This window comes from Hetaerina americana, unplaced genomic scaffold (assembly GCF_022747635.1).
Source record: "Hetaerina americana unplaced genomic scaffold, ioHetAmer1.1.p SCAF_8, whole genome shotgun sequence".
NCBI lineage: Eukaryota > Metazoa > Arthropoda > Insecta > Odonata > Calopterygidae > Hetaerina > Hetaerina americana.
Window position 1 is genome coordinate 37,580,297 of NW_027287427.1, and position 26,927 is coordinate 37,607,223.

General features: G+C 40.7%; 1 protein-coding gene across 1 annotated transcript in view; it reads right to left on the bottom strand.

Moving 5' to 3' along the window:
* LOC139697986 (homeotic protein caudal-like) overlaps positions 1-26,510 on the bottom strand; it is a 101,151-nt gene extending 74,641 nt beyond the window's left edge. The window contains exons 1-2 of the mRNA XM_071596841.1: positions 25,601-26,510; positions 20,252-20,259 (exon numbers count right to left, since the gene is read on the bottom strand). Coding sequence (XP_071452942.1) covers positions 20,252-20,259; positions 25,601-26,510 — 918 coding nt within the window. The remainder of the gene's footprint in view (positions 1-20,251; positions 20,260-25,600) is intronic.
* Positions 26,511-26,927: the final 417 nt, after the last annotated feature.

The following is a 26,927-nucleotide window of genomic DNA, read 5'->3' on the forward strand; positions in this document are numbered from 1 at the left end:
TAAAAGGTAGATTTTAAGTACCTAATATCACATCAAAAATTGGAAATAGCTTTCTATTCACTTTTTGGGCTGCTATGACTTATTTTCATTCAATGAGAAACAATATAAGCATTCAACGTGATACACTCGTAACTGTGGGATTAATAAGCGAACTCCTCCCACCTATACCCTCCTGACAACCAGTGGACCCTTCTAAGGCTCAAACTGTTGCGATACGTGGAATTGATTATGAACTTGAGCTTTATATAAAGAAGTATACGCGGCGATATATTTATATCCATTATGTTGGAATTACTAAACTGACGTTTAATATCCTGAATAATGAAAATTTTGAATACAATGTATTAAAAAAGGAACGCCAAGAGAAAATTTCCACGTAAGGTTATATTCCCGGGCCATCTCATTCCAATACCTGAATCATTAGTGAAAGATTAAAAGTAATCAAAAAATTAAGACCTTTTCGGGCTGTCGTCCATGGTCCTTCGTAAACATTTGCCCGTAATAAACGTGCGGACTGTGAATTACGACAGAGAATAGTTCGCTCTGACCTGTGCGTAGTCCATGACCATCCATGTTCCCCCCTTGTCTCTTACACACTTTTCAAATCCATTCCATTATGCTGTGAAAATTAAACTTAAACATTCTCATTAAATCAGCAAAGGACCCTTTCCCGCATAAGGTGTGCGGTCTTTTATGAGGGGGATCCATTCTGACGGATAGGGAATGAGAGAGACTAATAATAAAGAAAGGTAAGGAAATATTCTATATTAGACCCTAAATGACGCATTAGTAAATTGGTAGACTGTATCATCCGAATCAAAGAGGACAAATAAGACCACGCCAATCAAATTTAAATATGTCTTCTTTCTGCAATTACATCACTGAGGGTTGGTGTCCTTAATACCCGTGCAGCCCATCTTCATGCTCTTCCGCACAGCTATCTCATTATGACGTCGATGTGGATTCACACGATGAATTTCGCTCCATTGTGTCCTCTGTGGGTGCGAATATTTTGCCTCGCGTTTTTTTCGTATTTTTTCTCAAGATAAATATTTGGGCTACAAGTCAGAGAGATTTTACAGGCTCGTATTATATGATATTTTTTAAAGCTGCCTGGTTCTAAATGTAAACACGCGCATTGTAGGTAGTAACGACAATTATGTGATTGTTTGTTCACTATACATGTAAGTTGGTTTGCCTTTCACTTTGTTACGCTCCAAACGATGTGTTGACGTTAGCACTGGTCTTCTTCAAGGTATGGCGAAGTGCAAACCATCAATTACTTATTTTTACACTCCTGATACTTATCTTGCTATATTTGCAGTCGCATTCTACATTCCAAAAATGAGTATTGTCTGATGTTTTTACTTTTTAAAATGTATTAACAGAAGAATCTTTATGCTTCACGGTCGTACTTGTGATGGATTTTTGTGTTATCAGTGATGAAATTTCTTTGCATGCACCAATTAATCGTTTTATAACTCTTCCCATCAGGTGTGGACCATGTAGATACGAAAACTGGAAGTATCATTTTTCTCCGGGATTTAATGGAAGAGCGTGGTGAGTTCAGAACATGTAAATCATTCCTCCATCGCATGATCATCTTAGTTGAATTTTTCTTGCCCAATTAAATTAAGATGTATGATTTAATGCGATTGGCGTTTGACAGGCAGTGTGTATATACGAGTATGTACACATATACACAAAAATAATAAATTGATTCTCGTTTAAAATCTGCTATTGACCACAGCAACTATATGGGTATTGATTGGCTGTCATGAAAATTGCTATTTTATAGCGCTTTAATTAAATGAATAACACAAGGCCCAAATTGGATGCAAAGCAGATGGTCGTAACTTTCAATAAGCAATTGCGAGTTTTCCTCTGGTAGTAGCTTAATTACCTTAATGTTTACCACAAATACGCCTTTTTCTCCCATAGCGACGAATCAATAATTTCTACAAGGAACAATCAACAACAAGTAGCAGGCTATTTTCACTATGATGACATTCTGTGCATTCGGTAAGCGAATGAGTTATTTAAATTATCTCCTGTGAAATGGGCTAAGTTGTACTTCCGACTTGCTATCGCAATAGGGTAGGCTAAATTATCTCAATTGCGGGTCGACAGTAAGAGTGTTGTTCTGAAGTCAAGGAGTCGAAGCCGGAATATTAAGAACATAGTAACTATTGTGGAAATAAGGGGCATGTCTCTGAGCTGTGGACGGGGTACAAATTCAGCTAATTGAATTTGTCAATTTCAATGAAAACCACGGAGATGCTGAGATAGTAACTTTTAACGGAGTCATCCGCTAAATACACATTACAACGCAACATTTAAAAAATTCATTCGCCTTTCTAGATCTAAGGAAATGATTTTTACAATTTGAAATGGTTTCACTTTCATTGAATTTGGTTCAATAGTGCCATCAACAAAAGCATAGCAAACGCATGGCTAACACATTATTTCTTTCTCCATACCGACAAGCATGTACGGCCCACGTATTATTTACTATCCCGATACTTATTTACCACAAACGGTTCGCATGAATCTGATGGTGATCCACTTGGGATCATTAATACCTTTAGAAATCATGTAACTAATAATTCAGTACAGAAAGATGACCAAGCTAAATTGATCGCATAAGAGCGGTAGGTTGAATGGGATCTCTGTGTAAAAATATACTTTTATTTGTCTTGCAATTCATGTGGGTTGAAACATGATAAATAAAAGGTCCGCTTTTATTAGTGCTTTTTATATTGCTTCGCCGTAGATAATAATGAGAACGGGCAAGAAGACAAAAAATATGAGAAATTAAAAAAGAACAGAAACGAAAGGAAAATGATATGACTTCTTTTTGCTCTCAAGCCTTTAGGAAGTAAAGAAGAAACAATGCGGGGGTATGAGCAAATTACGAGGGGAGCTATTTACTTTAATTTTCATAATATTCGCTAATGGGGATAATTTACGTACTAGTGTGTGCGTAATTAATGGACGCCCTATATGTCTCCGAAATACAGTTGACTAATGGCTTATCCTCTCGCACCCTTGGACATTTTATAATGCGAGAGTAATTCCTCTATATGAATTATTTGAAAATCAACCCATCTAAATTAATTCACGACCTTCACCCGGAACATATGCAATATTTTCTTAATTTTAAAAAGCAACCGTGCGGTCCAGTCATTTCGCCTGAGAAAGAAAGGAAGGTTCATTGGCCTCGTGCGATAATCGACGACCGCATTTGCGGGCACGAATCGAACCGAAATCTGTACCGTTGGACACTAGAGTAGAATGCTCACGACAAAGCCATGACATAGATCGAACATACTCTCCAGTGAAATTGAATTTGCTTCAGTCTTCTGCTGGACCGAGGAAGCAGAATGCATAATTAATAATACGGGGTGGAGTGAAAATTTTGCCAGGGCGCAAATAAAATAAGGCATGAAATAAAATAAATAAGGTGTAATGAATGTGAAATAAATAAGGTGTAATGAATGTGAAATAAAGCATGATATGAAATGATTAAATAGACTTCTGCATTTAAGAGACACGACACTCATGAAAAGTTGGGACTTTCCGTGAGAATCATGGGGTGTCACTTGGCCGGTGGATGTTTTTCCAAGTGAATGCTTTGAATGGAAATCAAAAAGATTTACAGGGCAATAAAAAAAGGAGAGAGTTTATTGATTGAAAGCCAGAACAGCAGCGGAAAAGGTCGCTTGGCTTGGTTGGGACCTGGGAAATAAAGAAAGATCCGTACTTAAAATTTTTTAGTAGCAATGCCTTTTACTTCCCGAGTTGACCATTACATACATCAGAATACAAGTAAGCCAAGGAATTCCTAACGCTACAAGCCTGTGGGTCGATTCCATTTTTGGAAAGTCTTATTCATTAGGCGAATCTCATTTTAATCACCACTGGGCGAAATATATATGGGGAATATAAGTTAAAGAAAAATTAGGATTAATTAGAAGTGTATTGGGTAAATGTGATGAAAAGGTTTAGAGAAATGTTATCTTCCGCTGTTGAGGCCTCATTTAGTACAGCGCGCTGCTTGTATATGGGATACTCATGAAGTTTGACAGCCGATTTGGATCGCGTGCATCGGAGAAGAGCTAGATATTTTAGATTTAAAAAAATTCAATCGTTCAATCTAGATCTAAAATCATTCAATTTATGGCAAAAAATCAATTCGTTTGTCAAACGTGGTCATGATAAACGGAGTAGGGTATTCGAAGTATTACATGAGCTAGGCTGGGAATCACTCACGGAACGAAGGTTAAATTACAGATTAAATTTCTTGCATAAATTGGAAGGCTCCCTTTTTAGTGATGATGTTGAAAATTTATTATAAGCCCCATCGTACTACGGTAGGCGAGAGCATGTCAACATGATTAGAGAGATTGAATGCAGAACAGATAGATTTAAGACGTTATTTTTTACACGACGATAAGGGATAATTTATAAATGCACTTAGAACGTATTAGGCGTATGAGTCGTCTAAAAGTGCGTTTAAAACGCACGCTTGTACTTATTTGACGAGGAAAAATTAATCAGTGGAGTTTTTACGACTTTCGACTCACGGATTAAAATAATGAATATCCACCATTCCCATTCCGCTTTGCAAAGGAGACATGGAGAGCCTATGTATTCCTGTACTCTCTCTTCTTCGCTCCCCAAGCATTCTCCCCTCGATTACCTTCCTCGGCAAACCCGTTGCCTCTCACTATTTTCTGCCTCTTCTTTTCCTACTTTCCCCAAATTTCCTCCAACACCCGACTACCTTTCCCGCCATACCTCAAACCTCATCGTTTGTTTTCTTTTCCGTTTTATTTTTCCATCCAGACTTCACCCTAATCTCAAAAGCCCCTAATCTCAAAAGCCCTTAATCTACGCTTGTACAATTACGCATGCCTCAACGGCCAAATTTTCCGAGCCATACAAACTAACTACATTAATAGTTTTCGCTAGTCTTTTCTTGAAAAATAAAAATAAAACTGAAAATATTGTTAGCATAAAAGAATGTTTTCTTTACTGTTTTTCCTCTCTCGTGCAGAGGCTTGAAAACTTGGTTCCCGTTTTTCCGTGAAAAATTAAAACGTTTTGGCTTCTGCATAGGTACTACCCACGTGAATCCCTCTAGTCCACTCACCTCTTTCCCTGAATTTATCGATCTCATAGGTGACGTGAGGATCGGATTTTCTTACATGGGTGCCTTTTTGAAACCTCAGGATAATGCAGGTACTGCCACATGGCATTTGAGAATTTCACCCCTATTCCCCGTTTATCCTCTACACACAACATTAATTCGGTGAAATGGCAAACTTTTCGTGGGAGGATTAAGGGCAAAGATAAGTTCGAGGGCCACAGCGCGAGAGACGAAACATGAAGGTCCTTGGGACACCGGAAACGGAAAGACCTCAGGACGCACCGATTCCAAGGCATTCGCTCTGTGCCAGAAACACACTCGTCCCTCAGTAGGCGAAAGTATTCTCAAAACCCTCACGGCAATTTTATTTTGTTTGTATACTATTCCTATAGATTTAATTTTCAGTTGCCTCCCAATAATCGAATCAAAATTATAAAACGAACTTGGTTGGGAATCAATTTTGGAGCAAAGGTTAAATCACAGTAAATGTTAAAATTTGGAAGGTCTCTTTACCGATGATTTTGAAAATGTACTAATAATACCCCCATCGTACAACTGATTCTGATCATGTGAATAAAATTGGAGAGATTAATTGTGGAACAGAGATATTTAAGGTATTATTTTTTTCCATGAACGATAAGATATCAGAATAACATAATCCGGCAGTGCCAGGGGGCGAAATTATTTTTTGTCAAATGTAGTCTCGCGTGTTATCACCCCCCGCCACACACCTTTAGCGGTGGCTTGTCAGGAACCATGTATAATATACAGAATATAAATTTTATATGGGTGGGCTGATATTGAAAAATGAACTATGCATTCACATATTAGAACTTTATTGTGGGCTTAAATGAGAAATTTAAGTGCCATGGACACGCCTTAGTGACGGCGAAATGTCAGCTGGGAACGAAATCCTCTTTCACGAACTCCTCCGCAGTCAACCGATGCAAATCCGCCAGCCATATAAACACACCAGCGCGTCTTCTCGGACCTCACGGGGTTCGCGGGAGACGTGATACTCCCTTTCCGTGCTTGTCGGTTCTTTGTTGCCAAGAACAGACATCTTGGTTTCTGAGAACGGAATAAAAAAGAAGCCCGCGCCACGGTTTTATCTTTCGGGGAGGGGTGGTGTTGAAGAAGGGGAGTAGTCGGTCGAGATAAAGGGAGCTCCACCCAATGGCGGAACTGTCGCAGGGAGTGACGGGGGAAGGGGGTCGCCAGACTTGGGGGTGGAGAGAGAACGCCGCGACACATGAAAACTAATTTTCCGACTCCATCCATCCATCCCCCGAACCCTCAACCCTCTTTCCCCCGACACTTCTCACCCCTTTGCCCAATGGCTGGTGGTGGTCGGCGAGTGACGCACAAAGGATACCGAAAAGGTGTGTGTACTCTAGCGTGCGTGCTCTTTTTGGCTTGCTTGTGCGTGGGAGGCTCCTTTCACCGACGACTGTGCAACGTTCGCGTGGAAAATTGATGGCAATTGAATATCGCTGTCAATGCGCTGGCATTGCATTTATATCTGGACGTTACGACTTGGCGAAGTTGACATTTTAACGATTTTGCGCCAGCAAAACTCTACCCTACCACCGATCCGTGGAAACACGTCGAGATGGTTCCCAATGACCATTTCGATTTGGTAAATATTATTCGATTCGATACAGTTACGTAACCACTGTTGTCGTGTATGGCGTATGTATTTCTCATCGGAGCCGTGCGATTTCGCGGCAACTTGACAGTATGCAAAGCAGCTATTCTCCATTAATTATAGAGCGCTCTTTGGCTTCTTTGGGTCGATTTATTTTGCTCCCCGATGTTACGAGTCCCATTTAGCGCGCATCCATGACGGAGTGATGTATCCAGCATAGGAAGCGAAACGTCGGCGAACATTAAATAAATCAAAACAGAGAAGCCGAACCTTCTTTAATGAATAAATCCGATAAAAATCTAGAAAACTATATAGTAATCACCCCCCCCCCTTATCTCCTCGTGAGGCACATTGATTGGGAATTCTTTGTTCAAAATGTCTCTATATGATCGACCTGAATTTAAAATCCACAAAATAACAAACATGGCAACACTGGATAATTTAGCTCATTACATTGAGGCTTGACATCGCAACATTTTCGCTTATAGTCAATATATCGCAGCAATACCCGGTCCTACCCTCGGCGTGTTTGTCCCGAATGATGTTTTCCTCTCTCTCTCTTCCTTCCCCTGGTAACGAAAATGGCTGTGTCCCCTGGGGGGTCACGAGGCGAAAATTGCCATGGCGTAACCTCTCTGCGGTGTGGAAATTCGATTCGACCCGTCGACGTCGGCGGGCGGGTCACTCTCCTTCATTCGGGTGAGGGGTACGCGTCCGCAGGTAGGACACAGACCCGCCTCGCTGCTGCCCTGGTAGCACTCTTTTGTAAGCATTTTGACTCCCCGCAGATAGACCTGACAATTAGTGTGCGACTCCCTGGAAAACTGGGAATTTTGCTCCCCCATGAAAGACTCGGGTGGTTTTGAATCTTCTAGAAAGTTCATATTTTTACTAATTTGTATCTTCATGTAAATTCACAAAAATCCTCCAGGAGGCCAATTATCGTCGACATGATAGCAATTTCATACTTTTATTAAGTCGCTCTAACAGTTTTTTATGCTAGTTTTTCTTGAGTCACCCTAAGGGTGTTTTTTTTCCTCCGGAAAACGTGTGGTTCTCTTCATCTCCGGCCGATTTTGTGACACCCGTACCTCTTGGTAAAGACATGCAAGGGATTATGAAAAACGCAGGGCACTTGTCGTTACCTATCATTTTTCGTGTTATTGGCAAGAAAATGCCTTGAAACGGCACATTGATGATGGATTATTTCCTGTTCTGAGCAGCAATACATCAAATATGAATAACCAACTAATTATAAACTAACATTCAAAGCATTCAAGACAATATTTAATATGCATCATCACTATCTTTCCCGAAGATTAAAGGCACGTACGCGGCCACATGGATACGTAATGTGGCCACGACGATTCATTACTATTTGCTTATTTGTTATTTATTATAGGCTTTCACCGTCTGGTTGGCAGTTACTATAAATATCTATGTGCAATATGTCCCTCCTGATCCCTATGACTGCATTCAGTGGCTGATCAATACTTTTTGACCGGAGTATACCTTAACGAATAATGACGATGCATAAGTTGTCCCAAATTTCCAATTTACTCTTATCCTCTTACCTCAACGACGAGGTTTGCGCGCCACAGGATAGAGCGTAGTTTTGTTAGGGTACAGTTTTAAGGTACAGGGTACAGTTTTAAGTTAGTCTATGAGGCGAGAGCATAAGCTTAAGTCGGAGGCTTTTGAGGTGTGGCAATGGAGGCGAATGAAGAAAGCAAACGGATCGGTTGTAAGCATGGTGGGGAAGTACAGAAGCGCTTTGGAGGAAATCGAAACGGAGAAGGAAAAGCGGATACATTTTGATTGATAACTGTCGAACACTGAAATGAAAGGGAGAGAGGTATGCAAGCAAACCAGGTGAAGGAAAATAATCTGAATGCAGGTCTAAATGAGACAGGAGGATTAAAGTGGTAGAAAGTATGAGCAATTGAAGAAGAGTTTATTGTAGTGTAGGGTGTTGCATTGTACCGTGCTGGGCGAGGCTAAGCAGGTCCAGCCAAAATCTTCTTTAACCGGTGGAGTCCCATCAATAGGTAAAATAGGTTTGCGAATGAGTTATAGATACTGAATCACACTATAGGTGATTCGGTCCTGAAAGTGTTGCACAGTATCACGTTGTTGGATGATTCACCTCGCCTTCACTTATCGCATGTGACGGATTTCTTCAGATCGATGGTTAAGCGGATGAAAAATTACCAGAGAGTACGCTATAGGTAATAGAATTGAGGTAGAAAGTACAAGCTGAGGATAATGATAGCGTGAGGAAAGGGGCACAGGTGTGCTACGCCCATGACGAGAGACTGTCCAAAAACCAGCCTCTACTGAATTATTCTAACGAGTAGACAGCGTACAAATTAGCATGTATGGTTATGAAATAAGCACAAGATGTCAAACAATGGAGGGAATATTTTTTTGTTAGTCCTCTTGACTAGATTCCTTTGTTAATAAAGTTTTTGTAACTTCATGCTTCCAATTGCTCGCATTCGAGGCCATTCCCTGGCCGGATCAATAAAATAAAACGTGACTCACAATCTGTCTCAATCGAAATAATACAGTATTAGCACAATCTCTTTTGAATTGCGCAATTCCTCCATGATCAACTAAGGAAAGAAATAATATATTTAGTCAGGTGCTATTACCGAGAAATCCTTGGCCTCGATGCCACGTCAACACACTAGCAAACTCTTGCTGAACATTTTTCTGAGCTGTTATCATCAAATAGTTTATAATCCTTCGTAATCCTAGTAATAAGAAATCCGCAAACAGTCGTATTCTTTGCGCTCCGAGGAAATTAGGACGACCTCGGGATAGCGTGCAATAAAATTAAGCTCATCCCGCTAAAATTTGACTTGCCTCGCCCATTTCGTAGGAAGACATTAAAGCCAACAAGTACTGCCGCGATGGGACTGCTTACTCTTTCATACAAGGACAATACGAGGATTAAAAAGCTATTGCGACGGCGGCGGTTTTGACGACCAGATAAAATTTCAAAGCCGCAGATTAGATTTTAAGGGAAAATTGGATAAGATTGTGATGCACATTCTAGGGTGCGGGATTCGGGGGAAAATTTCAATCAGTTTGGAAAGTAACAGGTTATTTCCAGGATTTCGTTTTGCAAAACGATTGCAAGTGTTGGATCTCCAGATTACTCAGAGTTCTAACGTTCTTCTATAAAAGAGGATATGCGGAATTTGGATCCCACGCATCCCCTCCCGATTTGGATATGCTCATTCCTCGGAGGAAGTTTACCAGTCGAAAACAAAATCATCGAAGACTCAGGAGATTCGTGAGAATGAAGAATTAAAGCTTCCATGAACGTGAACTGCTGAAATTTGTAGCGGCGAAATGCATTTTGAGCACTTTGAGCGTGCAGATACGTTCAAAAAGAGAAATTATTCTAGTCAACCTGTAAATTCACTTCACTAGAAAAAAATACTGCAAATAGCAAACTACAGTAAATACAAAGCATGGCAAGTGCGTGCAGTTTTCATGCAACATATACATTAAAATCATACAAAAGGTTAATATAAAAAAGCATATTTCAAGGAAATGTACAATTATTTCACAATCGTTTTTTCCTGGATGAAAAAATTGCGGGCAAACGAAGGACATGACATAGCTTACAATCAAGGAAATTATCAATTAAATCCCATTCGGAAGTTAAACTATTACAGCTTGTCACTCTACTTCATTTAAGCTAAGAGTTTCAATAATTTGAAATTCATATTTGTAAATTATGGATCATTTATACTGCACTGGTGCTGCTGTAAACCGAAGTTCAGGTGATAGTTATTCACCTACATGACGTCAAAATCAAACACTAATAATTAAAAATCTCGCTCCAGGAATACTGATTCGTCATCCCCAAAGAATGATTTGGGGATATAACAGGTAATTATTTTGCCCAGATTTCGCAAATCACAGTTGGGGAATCAGCTACCTGGCTAACATAACTTAGATAATCTCCGAATACGACCGGTTCAAGTATCTTCAATCATTGACCGCCTCCGATTGGGGATATACATTTCTGTGGAAGATGGCACTGAATGTTGTCAAGGTAATAGAACATAGCACAAGGAAATTAACGGAGTGACATAAAATATCATTAATTTATGTGAACGAGCACACAAAAGCATGAGTGACTTCGCGTGAGATTTGTTCCGGGACGTCAGGCCGAGAGATGACATACCGACTTTTTGAAAGTTACTGATTCGTTCTTGGCCACCTTGGCATGCAAGTTTTACGTATGAAGGGGGTGGGGGGGGGGCTGATTTTTCACGTAAACCTACGCATGGAATATTAAAACCTATTGTTTCACCATCGTCATCTTGAAGAATACTCGTCGAGTGGATATTAAAAGCGTTGGCGTCGAACCAGGGGAAAACAAGTGACCAATCCAAACATCATAGAAATCACGGGCACATCACAGGGATTCATGTGCGCATTTGCATTCACGGACGCGCCTGCTCAAGAAAGGGGACATTTCCGAGAATTTCCGGACAGAGAAAAAAAATGGGGAAATTCGACTCCTTCGTGACCGTGGGTCATATGTAAGTTCCACGATATATTCACGGCAGGCAGTGAGACAGGAAAACAAAAGAAATGAACAAAGTGATGCAAACCGATCTTCACAAAACAAAACAAGAGCAAAACCAGAGAGAGAAATGAGTGAAAAGGTAATAATAATAACTATCGCCTACCGGGTAAATCCGTGGTCTGGCCATCGAGTAGGCAGGGGTACGTCAAACGAGCTTCAACTAGAACAGAAAGCAGAGAACGGGAGAGGCGGTGAGTGACATGGGAGTGGAAAGCCATTAAGACAACATAGGGGGCAGACAACATATATGCATGTACACACAAAAAGCTCACAAGTGCACCAAAGGTTCAGCGGTCACTTTCCTCGGTCGGGGGGGGGGGGGGGAACTGGTGACGGAGGGGACGACGGCTGGTTGTGACTGCAGGATCTTCCGGGGGAAGGGGGGATTTGACAAGACCCGATGGTGTGAGGACAGGGATTAAGCGATCTGGTATTTTATTGGTGGTAGTCAGCCATTTAAGGTAGGATTTTATTTGGACTCATAGATTTAATTACCGCTACACTTCCAAGCCTCACCTAACACGGCACAACAATACACTGAACTATAGTATAACCCTTCTTCAATTCTCCATAATTTCTGGCTCCCTTCATTCTGTCCAGTATACCTCTTCTGCCTGAAATTCTTCCTTCTAACACGATCCTCAAAATTCCATCGCCAATCAATATGCTCTTCATCCACCTTTCAGTCTCCTTTTAGTTTCTCCGAACAATCCCCTCCCATCCCCCCCATAATGTCTAGTGCTTCGTCGTTTGATTTCCTTTACTGCTAATTTACTTTTTCCACCTTTCTCCACACTCACATTTAAAAACTCTCCAATCGACGTATATCATTTTACGTCACCATAGGCTTGAGAATAGAAATTAGGATAGCATTGGTGGTGAAGAATAATGTTAAGTCCGCGAAAGGTGTTGAGTGTGTACATAATCTGGGTTCTCAAATAAACACAGCTCACATTCACTGCTCGTATTCCTATTATTGTTGACATTTATTATTTTCAGGCCACGCAGTTCCTTTATTGGAGAAGAAGGGCTAAGTCAAGTTGCTATGGTCAACTAGCTGTCCAAATAACCCCAAGATTGCTAGTAACAATCTCACCTCTAAATGGATGTTGTGCGGTGTCACACAATGGCTTGTCAGACACTAAATCAATGTTTAGAAATGGTCTTAGATACATCTTGATGCGCCTCAGAATTCCAAATAAACCGCTGCCAATTAAGAAAAATAGTGCAGGCCAACCCTTTGAATTCACTGGTTGAAGATCAGCCCAGATAGGCTGAGTGTTATACGAATATAAAGCTATGGCTGGTATTTACAATGTGTCTTAAAAAGGATAGCACTGGCTTTTTCGTTTGTTGTGATTCATTTCCAGAATTCCATTGGTCCAGAATATTGACGTATTTGGCAATGTGATTAGGGTTAGTTTAATTACAATATCATAGTTGGTGAAGGTGTTTGGAGCATTTACTATATGCTACGTAAAAACTGGAGCAGGCAAAACTCAATGCTCACGCTTGACGCTTGAAAATGACGAATGAAATGTGATAATTTAAGCATTTTTTGATATTTAGAAAGTTAATCTTTTCAATTACCTTTCTATGAGAAAGTTTTTGGTGGTTTTGCATCTTTTTCTCAGTTTTACTCAGACCTAATGATGTAAAATTAATCCAGTGACATGGAGCAGTTGTTTGGTGAATAAAGAAACGAATTTGGCACGTTTATATAGATAGGAAGTTGTGACGCCATGAATAATCCACATTTGATGGAAACATACATGCCTAGTTCATTGGAATGACACCGTGTGTCCTCTGAGCAAAAACAACGCAAGAGCAAAACTTCCCCTTTCCGTTTTCTGTCGCTGCCATTATTACTCATGGTTTCCGTCGCTTAATTACGAACGATCGTAAACGGTGCGCAATTTTTTTTTCAATTATTTCAAAGTAACTGGTTTGCTTGGAGAAAAAATATGCTGATATGACGAAATGGGTTAATTGCTGAAAAACTCAAGGAATTTGCATTACAAATGTAATTTTATAGCAATGAATGGAATATCGTGCTAATAAATGTATAAGAGAAAGATAAGCAGCTCTCGCTACTTCCTTATTTCAATTTTATACATACTTAATGAACCTTGGTAGGAGATGCTCGTATCATATTTCATCGAAACTAGTTGGATGGGCTATAAGGACTGATGATCCAAACAAAGGGCTTTTTATTTTCATTTCTCCTCGGGAATGATCTCAACCAAAAGGACATATAAAAGAATTATAGCGCTCGGAATTCGAATCATTTTTTTTGGAGCTCATTTTACACGTGAGCGCATTGTTTAACGCTCTGCGCTAATTCAACTGAGGATTGGGTCGATGCGTCGGGGGAGGGGGGTAGGAGAGAGGGAATAATGCGATAATTCGTACTTGTGGATACAAGTGGGCCCGACGCGTAGGAGGCCATCGCGGTGAAATAAAAGCTCGGAGATATTACCGATCGACCGGAATATCCCGTTTCGGCGCGGCGGGAGGAGGGTGGCCAATCGCGAGTCGCAAGACCCGCTAAACGAGGCTGCCCCGCCGCCGCACGGGTCACTGTCGCCCGTCGGCGACGCGGCCGACCGGTCTCATCTCGCGCATCATTCGCACTCAGTCCTCAGCGCTCATCCCAATCTCCCCTCCAGTCTCAATTGTAAGACGCTCACGTCAGAATTACTCTACAATTGAATGCACACATATAAGTGTAACGAATGTAACACAAATAATGAATGGGCATTACTTCTATATCTTCAGAGGAAGACGGATTGTTTCCGTCGAAATATCAAGAAAATACGTGTGAGTGTTCTCTTTTTTTGTATATATATATATATATATATATATATATATATACACACACACACCTTATAGTAGATTCTCACAGATGTGAATAATAAACTAAAAGGAAAAGCGAAATAGCGCTAGCGAACAAAAACAAACATAAACACGTACAAATGAAACTCACGTATTCCGAATTTTTCCTTCCTCGCAGTTTATCTTTCCCTAGAGGAAGGTTGTTTGTCCACCGAAAATTCGGGATGCGTTTGAGTTTCATTTGTATGATGTGTTTCCCTGCTTTTGTCTCTGTCTTGCTTCTCCTTTTAGAATAATAGAGGCAAAGTCTTATATAATTCAGGTTATACTTTTAATTTTTCCAGTAACGAGTTTACCTAGTTCTTTTTTCGGAGAAAATATTTCTGTCGAGATATCGCTTCCTTATTCCACGCTACTAACCACTTTAATTAAACCAATTTAACCATTTACATAACGTCACAGTAAAACATACAGGCAGTAGCTCTCATTAAAAATCTCAGAACAAAAACTCGTCAGAAAATACACAATAATTTTAGAAGCTCTAGGTTTGAAAAATCTAAAACAGAGGTTGTAGTCCTTGCCGTGGCGTATTTCGTGTTCATAAAGTTTGGACTGTTTCCCGAAGGATATGCATGTTTTTGATTTGCCCTCATTTTGATTTTTAGCGTAAACGGACAGAAGCGTAGATGGACTCAAGAGGAGTTATATCTTAGTCATATTCATCTAGGAGAATACAGCAATAAGCATGAAAGGAGGAGACTGTTGTATGCTGCATGTCCAAGTAGTAGTGGAATTCAACCTTCTTACTTTCAAATTCTAGCTTCCATGTTATTGGATAAATTTTTACTGCATCCTAAGGTACAATTTTTTAATAGTATTTGTTAGTATGTGTAGGTTGAAAGGGTTTTTGCATGAATTTATACGCCCTGTGGGTATAGGTTTGCATGGATGTGTTGATTTTGCATATAATTTTGTTCTTTTACGGATGGTGACCTAACACCCCCCGCCAAACGTCCTTGCGGTGGATTGCGGGGTGTTATGTGGATATAGTAGATATAGATAATATTGCTGGTCGTTCAAACGCAGTAAATGACCTTAAAAAAATGTAATTGATGCTGAATTATTTTTTTTAAATTTATGAATCTGAAATTTTCACCACCCCAAACCTTTAATTATCCCCTGGAGACCGAAATAGCGACCGGCGGGGCGAACAAAATTCCTTCGAAATTTTTAAGGTAACAAAAGAAGACGCTTAAGTATCCTTCCGAAACCGCGGCGTAGCAACATGAGGGGAATGTTTGTTTTGGTTCCCTCCTTTTAGCCTTCTCCCCTTGTCCTTAAGAATGCGCACGCGTGCGTGTGTGTCTGGATGCTATTGTGTTTGCGCGCACACTTACTTAAGAAGGGTGGTCCTGCCTCCAATCCAGCCCCAAGCATCATCTCGGCGTGGGAAGTATTCCATCATTCCCCTCAGCTGTCTCAGGAGTGAGTCCCTCATTCTTTTTTAAGATCCCCACGAACCTCCCGAACTCTCTTTTTCGTCGCGGTATATTTGAGGGCAATAAAACTCTTGCGCACCGCCGATGTAAGACAACTCTGCTATGCGAGACGAGATTTTCAAAAAGAAAAAGGTGTTGAGCAGAAAACGTCGCATCGTCACAGCGAATAAAAGTGAGACTGCACTTATTCGTTTATCGTCGAATTGCACCCCCACGCGCCCGCGTGTGTGGTGACCTAACATCCCCTGACACACACACACCCCCGTGGCGGCTGGTCTGGTTTAATGTAGATGTGGATATGCTTAGGTTTTTAACATCTGCTGCTCTCCTCCGCATTTCTCTACATTTCGCTTTCTTTTCCAATTCCTGCTATTTTCCGCAATTGGAATTAGCACTAATATTATATACCTGTATTTTAATATGTTAATCTAATCCTCTCTTAACAGTTATTTTCTCGAGTTCTACCTTCAACACTGACCTAAGCAGATCTCGTATCGCAGTGTGTGTTGAATAAGATCATCTTTATGACTGATACTTCTTTTTTGTGTATTGTTTTGAAAGTTTCTTCTTGCGTAGCGTGAACCATCTAGTTAAGAGTACGGTACTCTTAGCTTTCTACTTGTCCATTGAAAGCCAAACTCCTCCGTCTTCTATTCTTTGTAAGCAATTCTGTACAGAATTCACCTGTACAAAGCCAGGTTAATGTTGATAACAATATACTTACATGTTTGGCGCTTACATTATACCCCGGTAATTTAGATCGGCAATGTCGCCTTTGTTGCGGGGAACAATACATGTATATCGATACTATCACCATCTCACCTTTTTTTAATTATGAGAGCGAACATTTAATCTAGATCATCGTGCTTTCAAAATTTGCATGATTATGAAAATGTTTGGATGTTATGTCTGTTCCTCCACCCGTAAATCCTCAGCATAGAGTTCGAGCCGCAACGTGGACGTCTCGGAGAAGATTTCAGGAAACCAGGCTTTAATTACCTTTGCAGAGGTAATTCGAAGTGTTCTAGTAATGGTTCGTCAAGGGAATGAAGAATATGTTTTCAAGCTGCCAAAAATTCTTTGATGGTTCATTTACGCTTTAATGTATTTTGCGAATTTCTGTTGTAGTGTGTGAGTGTGTGCGGGATATCGAGCATTACTTGAAGTAAGAAAGTGCTCGAATGAAGCACATTTTGTCGATCGATGACTCGAAATACTGATCTTCATCTTATCGATTGTTTTTTGAGCCGTTCTCATCCGCCTGCGCCCCTCTGAAACCTCCATCGTTTCGGTCAGAGGGGATTAACACATTTCAAGCCACCGGAGGATGAAGAGATCGGTTGCCGAGTGACTCCGTCGTCCACGCGTTCACACTCACACAAAAAGGGAACGCACATGTTCATCCACGTCTGCCGGAAAAGAATTGCTCCCTGGGCTCCCTCCTTTGAGCTGCCAAAACATCGGGAGGCGGCGGATATGACAATAAATCATTCGCTTTCGATGTGAAGAGAAGTGGCCCCCTAAAACACAGGTGTGCACATGGGTGTCGGGCCCGTAAATGCGATATTTATTTTTGGGAAGCTGACGACGATGGCTTATTTTACGTTACAACTAAAGGTTAAAAAGGACAAAGATGAGATGCATCCATTTGGACGTTTTGCAGAAGAAAGGGTAGCATTTGATACCGTTTCATCAAACCAGCAGCAAACATTTTACTGAGACATTATTCTTCGTTTTCTAAATCACACGAGCATCTTCATTTCCAAAATATTATATATTCTGCAATTATAACTATGCTAATTCCTGACGAGTCACGTGATATCCCCAAATGATTAGGTCGGCATTAAAATAATTGAATCCTTGTTTCGTGGAATAAATTATCTACCCTTGAACCACATAAAAGGAAAAATGAAAATTGCACTTTTTATTCGAAAAAGTAATTTTGCTCTTTTGGATGTAATTTCGTATAATTTTCTTCTACCTCTGTCCCTCCTACACCAGCATTTCATTGCTTTTGATTTTAATTTTTTTCTGATGATGAAAAACTTATATTAAATCTACTAAAAGAACACACTTACAGCCTGGTTGTAATCAAGCAAGTTCCGATTCCAGTGATACTCGTAGGCGTGTAGATTAATTCAAATTTCACGTGAAAAACATGTATAATTCGACGCTAACATCACGTCGCTTAGAAATATATCCAATATAATTAAATTCCGGAAGGTATCAATTTGGTACACAAGGAATTCCAATACATGATCACCTCAAATTATTCCGTTACTTATGATGCCACTTGACCCAGAAAATGAAAAATTACGTTTTATTTCACCTATAAGTTTTGGAATGAAAGCTCGATCCCAAATATCTCCGATCGATTTTTTGATATTACTGCTTTAAATGAATTTTGAATGAAAATATTAACTATTGAGTAATGCATATTTTTCCCGGTGGAATTTTAATTTTTGGCTCGATTTCACCAAATCGGCCACAATAGCAATGAATATCATTCTTTCCGCCTTCACATCGTATTCCCGTGCATTAGCATTTCAATTATTTCTCATTTTTTTTTAAATTTACGGCGCTTTTCGTAAATGGAAGCTATGACAAAGGTTAAGAGTACATTCATTTTTTTGGGAAAATCAATTACTTTACTCTCATGACTTATATTTTTAATAAGTCATGAGAGCAAAGTTATAAGTTTTTAAGGAATAGGATTTAGTAGTATTTCATAACTTACTCAGAAAAATATTAATAATTGCCAAACATCGCTGCCTTTACCTCATATGGAAGCTTGCAAAATATATGGGGCGTACGTATTTTTGATGGTAGCAAGTCTTCACTCAATGTGTATTTTTACCTTCCAATTCGTGTTGTAAAAATCAAGAGATGGACCAGTGTGTGGGCCCATAGTTAATTAATTTCCCGGCGAGAAAGAAAATATCCCATGTGCTAAGGTTACGTGAAATACTTTTTGGGTTTCCATTTATTTTCCATTTCCTCTCTGGCTAAATGTAGGTCCTATGCCCTTTCGTTAAAATATTAATTTAGTTGTGCGCTACCAAAATCATAAGTTGAGATGTGCACAATAATCTCTCGTTAATATTTTTGGTTAAAATTGGAGTATCAGCAAGATAACCTGATTTTAATAATGAGGATTTTTCTATCATCTGATATTTTAATAGATTGCTTCGATCCTTTCAAAAAGAGCTGTAATGTGCTTAATTGCACTGGTGGAATTGATTATTGATTGCTTTGCATTTCGTGCGCTCTCTATGGAGGCTGGAATTATATCAGTAAACATATGGATTAGGATTTACTGATACTCATAAAGGTAGGGCCTGGAGTTTTGCCTCCCTATATTCTTCCCCTACGGAAAGAAACATAACCTTCTATGCATTTAATTTGCCAACCAAGGAGTCGTGCAATGAGGAATGGTTTCCATTCGGTTGGAAATCTAACCACGTTGGAAGCAATATTCTCGTGAAAAGTAAATTCTAAATTGTGAGGAATGCTTGATATTGTTTATTCTTTATGTGATGGACTCAATACTCTATTTTTAACGTTATACCTTTGTCATACTCAAAGAATGTGCTACGCTTTGTGACCCAGCCCGAAGCAACTTATTGCTTTTGAAATCGAGAAATAGTACGAGTTCCACTTCTATTCCTGTCTAGCTATTAAAAAAAAAAGTTTCTCGTCACCTAGTACGCTTCATAAAAATCAACTCTTTGGCTCGTTGTCTTTTCCCATATTTTACCCAATTTTTTTATTGCACGTAGATATTTTTACGGTGCTTTGTTTCATTTTTTTTTACCAGGCTGTACTTGATTGCAACAAATTATTTGAGGAGGCGTCGCCCTTTGCAAATTAGCGACATGCTTACACCGGGCCATATAGCCAGACTTGCGTCGATGCTAATTCCTGACTGGCTGGGGAGCACACCCGGCCCCAAATGACTCTTTGTAATCCACGAATTAAGGTTTTTGACATTTTAATTCCGGTTTGTTTGACGACAGTTGACAAGACCGCCACGGTTACGTAACGAAAACTTGGCAAACAAGTAAACATTAATGCATAACGGCATCTATTCTTCTTTATCGCCCACGGTTGCGCTCCGACGTGCGGGGCCCGGCGAGGAATAGGCCGACCCGACCCCCCCCCCCTTTTTCCCCCATCAGAGCGCACGAACACCTTGGGATCCACGACGTTGATGCTGTGGAAACGGGAACAATTCGTGGACGGCGATTCCGCAATGGGGGCGCTTAAGAGTGATGAACCCGAGGTTGCCAGAGTTGACATGCGACCGCGTCAGAATCTAACCTCGAGGCGTTATGAGCAATGGTGTAGACGATTCTGTAAATTCTCTAGAGTTGAGCAATTCGTGTTTCTGCATGCTGCATGAATTGGGCAAATTAAGGGACTTAGCCGGTGAAACGCAAAGGTGCTGATTCGAGAGCACATCGTTGAATTTAGGCTAGTCGGTGAGAAACCGCCGAACATCAAACAATTAAAACTGAGTAGGTAATCCATCCATCATCGGGGCCTCAGTGGGCAAAATCATTGCCTGCACATGACCCAGTTGATGGTCGACAGGTTTTTCAAAGTTAGTTGCGGGGTTTTGTGAGTGACAAGTTGTAGTGCGATGTCCGAATATGGTAGAATGGGTGGTTTGGGGGAAGGGGAGTTATCAAGGGAGGTAGAGGCATATGTCCCCAATATTCTCGAGTCCATCTGAATGATGGAATGAACAAGACGCGATAGAGACTCGCAATTCGTGTATAGATTTTCTGCGTTTGGATCTATGAAAAGTGGAGAGACAGATTAAATATAATTCTGGATTAATAAGAATATTCAGCGAATTAAAAAAAATATAGTTCTAATTTTAGACCCTTCTTTTATTATAACATATATATCAAAAAGCAAAAGCTTAAGATTTTAGCCCGCCTGAGATATAAAATCTGTTTATTTAAGTTTTTTTCACGTGTCCTCTGTCATGTTGTTTATTTAAAGTTTTTAACTTGAAATAAAAGCACCAATCGGCACCCTGTAATACCAATAGGCCCTATGGATGAATGAGTTTTAGTTGCTTGTGTTTTATAGTGAAACATGGTGGAATATTCCAAAGATATTTCGTTTCGTGATCGCTGCTATTGAGGTTACATTGAAAAGCAGGTTGGATTTTAATGGACCGAGGATGGAAAAAAGGGAATGTTAGCTTAGGCATGCTCTTAAAAAACGACTGTAAAAATAGTGTGCTCGACCTTGGACCAGAGCGAAAGAATGAAATGATTGCGTGGTTTCCTATGCGACCGTACCTCGCGGGGAAATACAATAAAGAGCCTAACGACAGCGATCATAGTGCTTAGAGAAACGGATAGTTTTGGTGTAGCCAAGAGGAGAAAAAATTTCACGTGATGAATGTACTCTTGACTTGCGTTTTAACTGCGCTCCATGAGGCAAATGGCAATTACCTGCGAGATCATTCTGCACTACATGCTGTAGATTTTAAGCGGTCGTAACTATAAAACTATTTTGTGTCGAGATTGCCGTTTAAAATTTTATCGTGTATGAGTGTGTGGTGGGCATGACCAAGCAATGGAGCAATTATTCGCACTGATACCGTATTCATTCTCCCATGCGAGCCTTGTCGACACATTACTTTTTGCGTGCTATTTGTCGATTCCTTGAAGTCGCCTGACTAAACTTAGAGCACGATTCTACTGGCATTCCTCGCTCTCCCTGATGTTGTGGGCTATTGCTTGATTTGAATCAACATCCCACTTTCAAAGCATGCATTATTGTCGATTATATTAAGAGGGGGGAAAGCGAGAAAAACTTGAGAAGAAATATGTCATGTCGGCAGGTGATCAGAAGAGACTGCCTTCGAAATGTTTATTCTTGTCACAAACCTTGGCGGCTTCATCGACTTCTTCTGCATGCCTTTAAAATTGAGACAATTATCCTAGAGGCATAAACAGCACAACAGCACTGACGTGGGCAACTCGTTTAAAAGAACCTTGCCCGACAAGGGAATCGCATTTCAGCACTTCTTTGGTTTTATAGGCCCAAAAGGTGGAAAGCCAGAGCTATGTGATTGTCTTCCCCTTTTGCACGTTTCCGGCTGAAGCCAGTAGGAAACAAGTGCGGGTTTTAACACCGATAACCGATAATTTTATTAAAGAAAAACTAAGGTCATCGTTAAATTATTCCCCTTTTACGTTGATAACCACCTTCGTAACCTCTCTTGGGGAGTTACTAAATGCACCACCGCTTTTGCTATACTTTGCTTCCTGAAACTTATCCTGTTTAATTGATCTGTAGTAGGTGCAACTTTACCTTCTTGCGGAATCTATTTCTACTTGGTGAGCATGATGCATATATCATGAGGATTATATATGCGTATATGTGTATATATATATATATGTATATATATATATGTATGTATATGTATATATATATATATATATATATATATATATATATATATATATATATATATATATATATATATATATATATATATATATATTGATTCAAGTCAAAAATCGAGAGAATAGTCGTGTGAAGTGGATACTGTGAGGGTGTAGGCAAAGCTCTTCGTTGGCTTCGATAACGTTCAAAGTTCTTGAATTAGGTAAAAATCAAACCTGTAATTGGTCATCAGAAGTAATTCGAGGAAAAAGGCAGTGCTTATTATGCAGTAACAGGTAATTTATAACAAGATATGCTTTCATAATTAGAGGCTGAAATTTTACTATGTTAAATCTGGAAAGAAATCCTGGCAGCATTAAAAAAATCATTATATGATTGAATTAAAGTGCTCACTTTTGCCTGTTTTGGGAGGTTATTAAGTTGAAAACACATTCATGGCAAATTAAAGAGTGGTTAAATGTTTAATTTTTTTAATGAAAAATAAAGAGCATTTTGTAAGAAGCCCTCTCGGATGGCTAATGAACAATCATCAATGAAAAATAATTCACATTTGAAAACTTCACGAAGCATTCGTTTTGTACATGGACAGGGTAAATTCCCCATTAAGGTAACTAGAAATTTCGATGTTCATGCTAAGGGGAAACCGTCATAATGTCTTTAAAAATCTTTAGTGCAAAATTTCTATCAACCTCGCGATAATCCCTAGGGATTACCAGTCGCTTTCATTGAATTGTAATTTAATTTGAATTGTAACCAGCAACTTTTGTAGCAATTGTTTGAATCCGAATTGAGTCACATCGAAATAATTTCACCCCTGGTGATCGAGCGATAGTTATTCATGCATGAACTCAGCACGGTCAAGACTTTCAATGCGTTGATCAGCTGCTAATATAATTTCTTTCAATTAAGATTTATGATTTTTCTCTTGGAAATCAGCGGGGATAAAGTTACGCAAACTGCGAGGGTTTACTCATTACCCATATTTTTCTTTCAAAAGTCTTCCAAATATTTTGAATAGCATGCAACTCTAATATCCTTTTAAGAAAGACATCATAACGTTCATTTTCTGGCTTCAAGATGACGGAATGATTTGATAGCCCAATAAACGAATAGTTCTAATCACTTTATTGCCACTCATTATAACACGTTTACAACTTTTCTAGTCCATAATGTAACGTAAATATTTCCCTTATCAAAATGAAAATGTCTTCACAATAACGGGTGAACCTGACTGTTTCAATTTATGGAGAAGATGATCGACTGATTTAAGGCGCTCCCGGCGCCTACGCACTCCCACCGCGAACGCGCGCAGCGGAACCTCGGTAATTGACGATGAGACTCCCGGGATTCTCCGACTGGCGAGGTACCGATGCGGTTTCGCCAAATTAATTATCGTAATTTTTACCCAGATTATTCTTTTCCGCTTGGGTAAAGGCCTTGATAAACGTGAAAATTTAGCTCAAATTATACCAATTTCGAATATAAAATTTCGAATTAAAAATAAATGTCATCATAGAGAGTATTAGCGTTGGCAAAACAGAGACGAAAACTACTGAAATTGCAAACGATTGATACCTAAGTGGATAAAAAAACCTAATATTTGCCTGAGGAGTCTGTCTCCTTTACCTTCATGATCACAGTGGGTTAAGTTTGCGAATTTCCGCTCCATTTGCCTATTTACTTCACATTTCATCCATTTAAATCACTCCACAAGATATTAATGGTCAGCAAAATAAAATGGGCACTTCGCTACGTCAAATAACTTGAGTATTTTGAAAGACGGTAGTATTTTTTATATCTGAGGCTGTCAGATTACAATTGAGAATACCAGGATGAAGAATTAATTAACATTATGATGGTCATAATCACGGATAATTCACCACTGATATCTCGATTCGAACGTCTTTACCCAGGAAGTATAACTGCAGCTATATATTTACACTCTGTTGAACCCATTCCCAATGGTCTTCTGATTTGATACTGCCGGGAAAAATGCTGGCAGGCTGTTTCGCGTGCACATCTAAGAAACACAAGGTTTCCGTAAAATATTGTGCAAACTTGCATTCTTAATGTCTGCTATCATAATGAATAACATACGGGTATCACTGGATTAACCCTTAGTATGCATTCAAATCGTCCTGAAGAATAAGATAATATGGGCATGCAGCATTTAATTGAAATACATTTCCTCATTTATAATTTAATTAAAGTTCTAAGATTTATCTGACTTTCTGAAACGAAATGATTTTGAGATGCTTGTAACAGAATATGAGGTTACAAGAAGACACCATGGTTGACATTGCATTCCATTGCCTAAGGATTTACATATTTACACAAGGATTAATAAAAATACTACAGTATAATCTTCGGATGATGTTCAGATAATGTGAAGATACAAGCTTGTGAAATTAATGAATGTAATATGATGGCTTTAAATTGAAATGATTTGTTCATACCTGTTTTGTGTAGTATCGTAACATATGATTATTTTTCAAAATTCATTGTTACCCATATCACAACAAATTTGCATATCTTTTGTTTACTATTAGCCGACTTTTAACCATTACGAACCGCAGTAATTACACTTTCAGAACGATAGAGTACATAACAATAATGTTATTAAAATTAGTTAGGAAAAATAGTATGCAATAAGTAGCAAAATTAATCATCATTGAGATTTTTAACAAAAAAAAGTTTTGCTTTGTATTTACGTCGAATTTTTGTTTACTGTAGCATTAAAATCAACAAAAAATATATTTCCAAGAGAAATATATGAAAGATCATAGCTATTATGCCACTGCATGTATTAACTGTACTGTGGCATCAATATATTTTTTCTCAAGTTGCTTTTTTAACCAGAAAAATGCTTCCTAGGAATGTCTTCGTGGATAAATAAAAATAAATTAAATACCCCAACCAACACGAACGTGATCCCCATTGGGTGGATCCCCATCCACCTAAATCTTTCGTAGAGAACATTATCGCATATTTCACCAGACATTTTTGCGTCAAGTTCTCAATCCTATGGCTGATTACAACTTTGTAATTACTCCATTCCATACGTGATATTAAATTTATAATCAGTTTTTTATTACTAACAGATTTTGCGAAATGATAGTAAATATAAAAATATACGTTTAATTTTACTATACAAATTAGCGCCATGAGCTCATATGCTTCGGGGCAGTAGTGCAGTTAATATACAACCCAGCCATTCTCGGATGGCTGATTCATTGAGGGAGGAGTGAAAAGTGTTCGAGCAAAAGCGTTTAAGAGTTGTGGGTAGCTTCGGAAAATGAGGTAGAATGTACAAAGGTGATTGAGTAAGCCTATGTCGACCAAATTACTAACGCGACTAAAGGAATGCTCTCGCGGGGATGTGGACAAAGCAAACGAGGAGTCGCCGAGGAGGGATTAATTACCTGGATTGGGTTGGCTCTGGTACGACGGCTTCTTCATCCACTCGTACGGACTCCTGACTGGCTGGGGCCTAGGCTGCTGCTGCACCTGCTGCTGGTCTCCCCCCTGTCCCGGATGGCGCCCCTGCTGTGGCGGCGCCTGCTGGTGTGGGGGCATCTGCCTCAGCTCCGTGGACCCTACTTGAAGGAGTGTGTTGTTCTGCACCGGCGGAATGCCTTGCATCTGCATCCCGCCCTGTTGCCCCATCTGGACATGGTGGCCGTGGTGCTGGAGCTGGTGGATGTGCTGCGGAGAACCCGCGGAGCTGGAGACACCGTCGCTGGATGCGGCGAGGCCCGAGTCCGGCGATGCGTGCTGGGGCGGAAGGGTCGTCCCCACGAGGCCCGGCAGGGAAGAGATGGGGATGGCGGGAGGGGGCCCCGAGCCATTGCTGAGATCCTGCGGCTGTTGGGCGGACATGCCCATCATAGTGGGGGACCCGCCCCCGCCCGGGAAATCAAGTCCGCCGGGGGTCATCTTGTAGTCGGGGGTCACCGAGGACGGTGGGGGAGGCGTCCCCGCGGGTCCCGAATTGGAATTTATGGGCCCCATGACGGTCTGCTGTATGGGCTGCGGGGACCAGCCCTCGTATGGGGCGCCGCCGGACATCCCCGCTGGGGCGTCCGCGTTGGGTCCCCCTCCACCCCGCGGGCAGGGCGTCGAGTATGCGGGGCTGTGCCAGGAAACCGGGGTCCCAAGGGGCTGCGGTGACCCCGTCTGGCTCCCCTCGGTCTCCTGGTGGGAAGCGTGGACATGGTGCTGGATCAAGTGGTGCGGGATGTGGTGGTGAGGGTTGTGGTCGTACTGGGACGGGGGGGTGGGCGGCGCGTACTGATGGTGCTGGTGCCCTCCACCAAGGTGGTTCGCGCCCATGATCCCCCCGTGCCCACCAACCCCGCCTCCTCCTCCTCCGCCTGCACCCTCGTGATTCTCACCCGGGTACTGGTGGTGCGGCGTCAGGTGTGGGTGCGGTGGGATGTTGTGGTGCAGGTGGTGGTGGTGGTGTGGACTCTGGTGGTGCGGGGCGGCGGGTGCTGCGGGTGGGGATCCCTGTGGGTGCACATGGTGATGCGGGGCATGGGGGAGGTGGTGATGCGGGTGGTGGTAGCCGTGGTACCCCAGGTAGGCGGCCGCCGCGGCCGCTGCCGCCGCTGCTGGGCTGCTGCTCTGCGGCGCGTGGCGGTTGGGAAACATCGCGAGGGAGTTGTAATAGGAGACCATGTTACGCGCGCGTCTTCTTCTCGAGTCTCGTCCTCTCTTAAAAGTTAATAATCCTCGACACACGAAGAC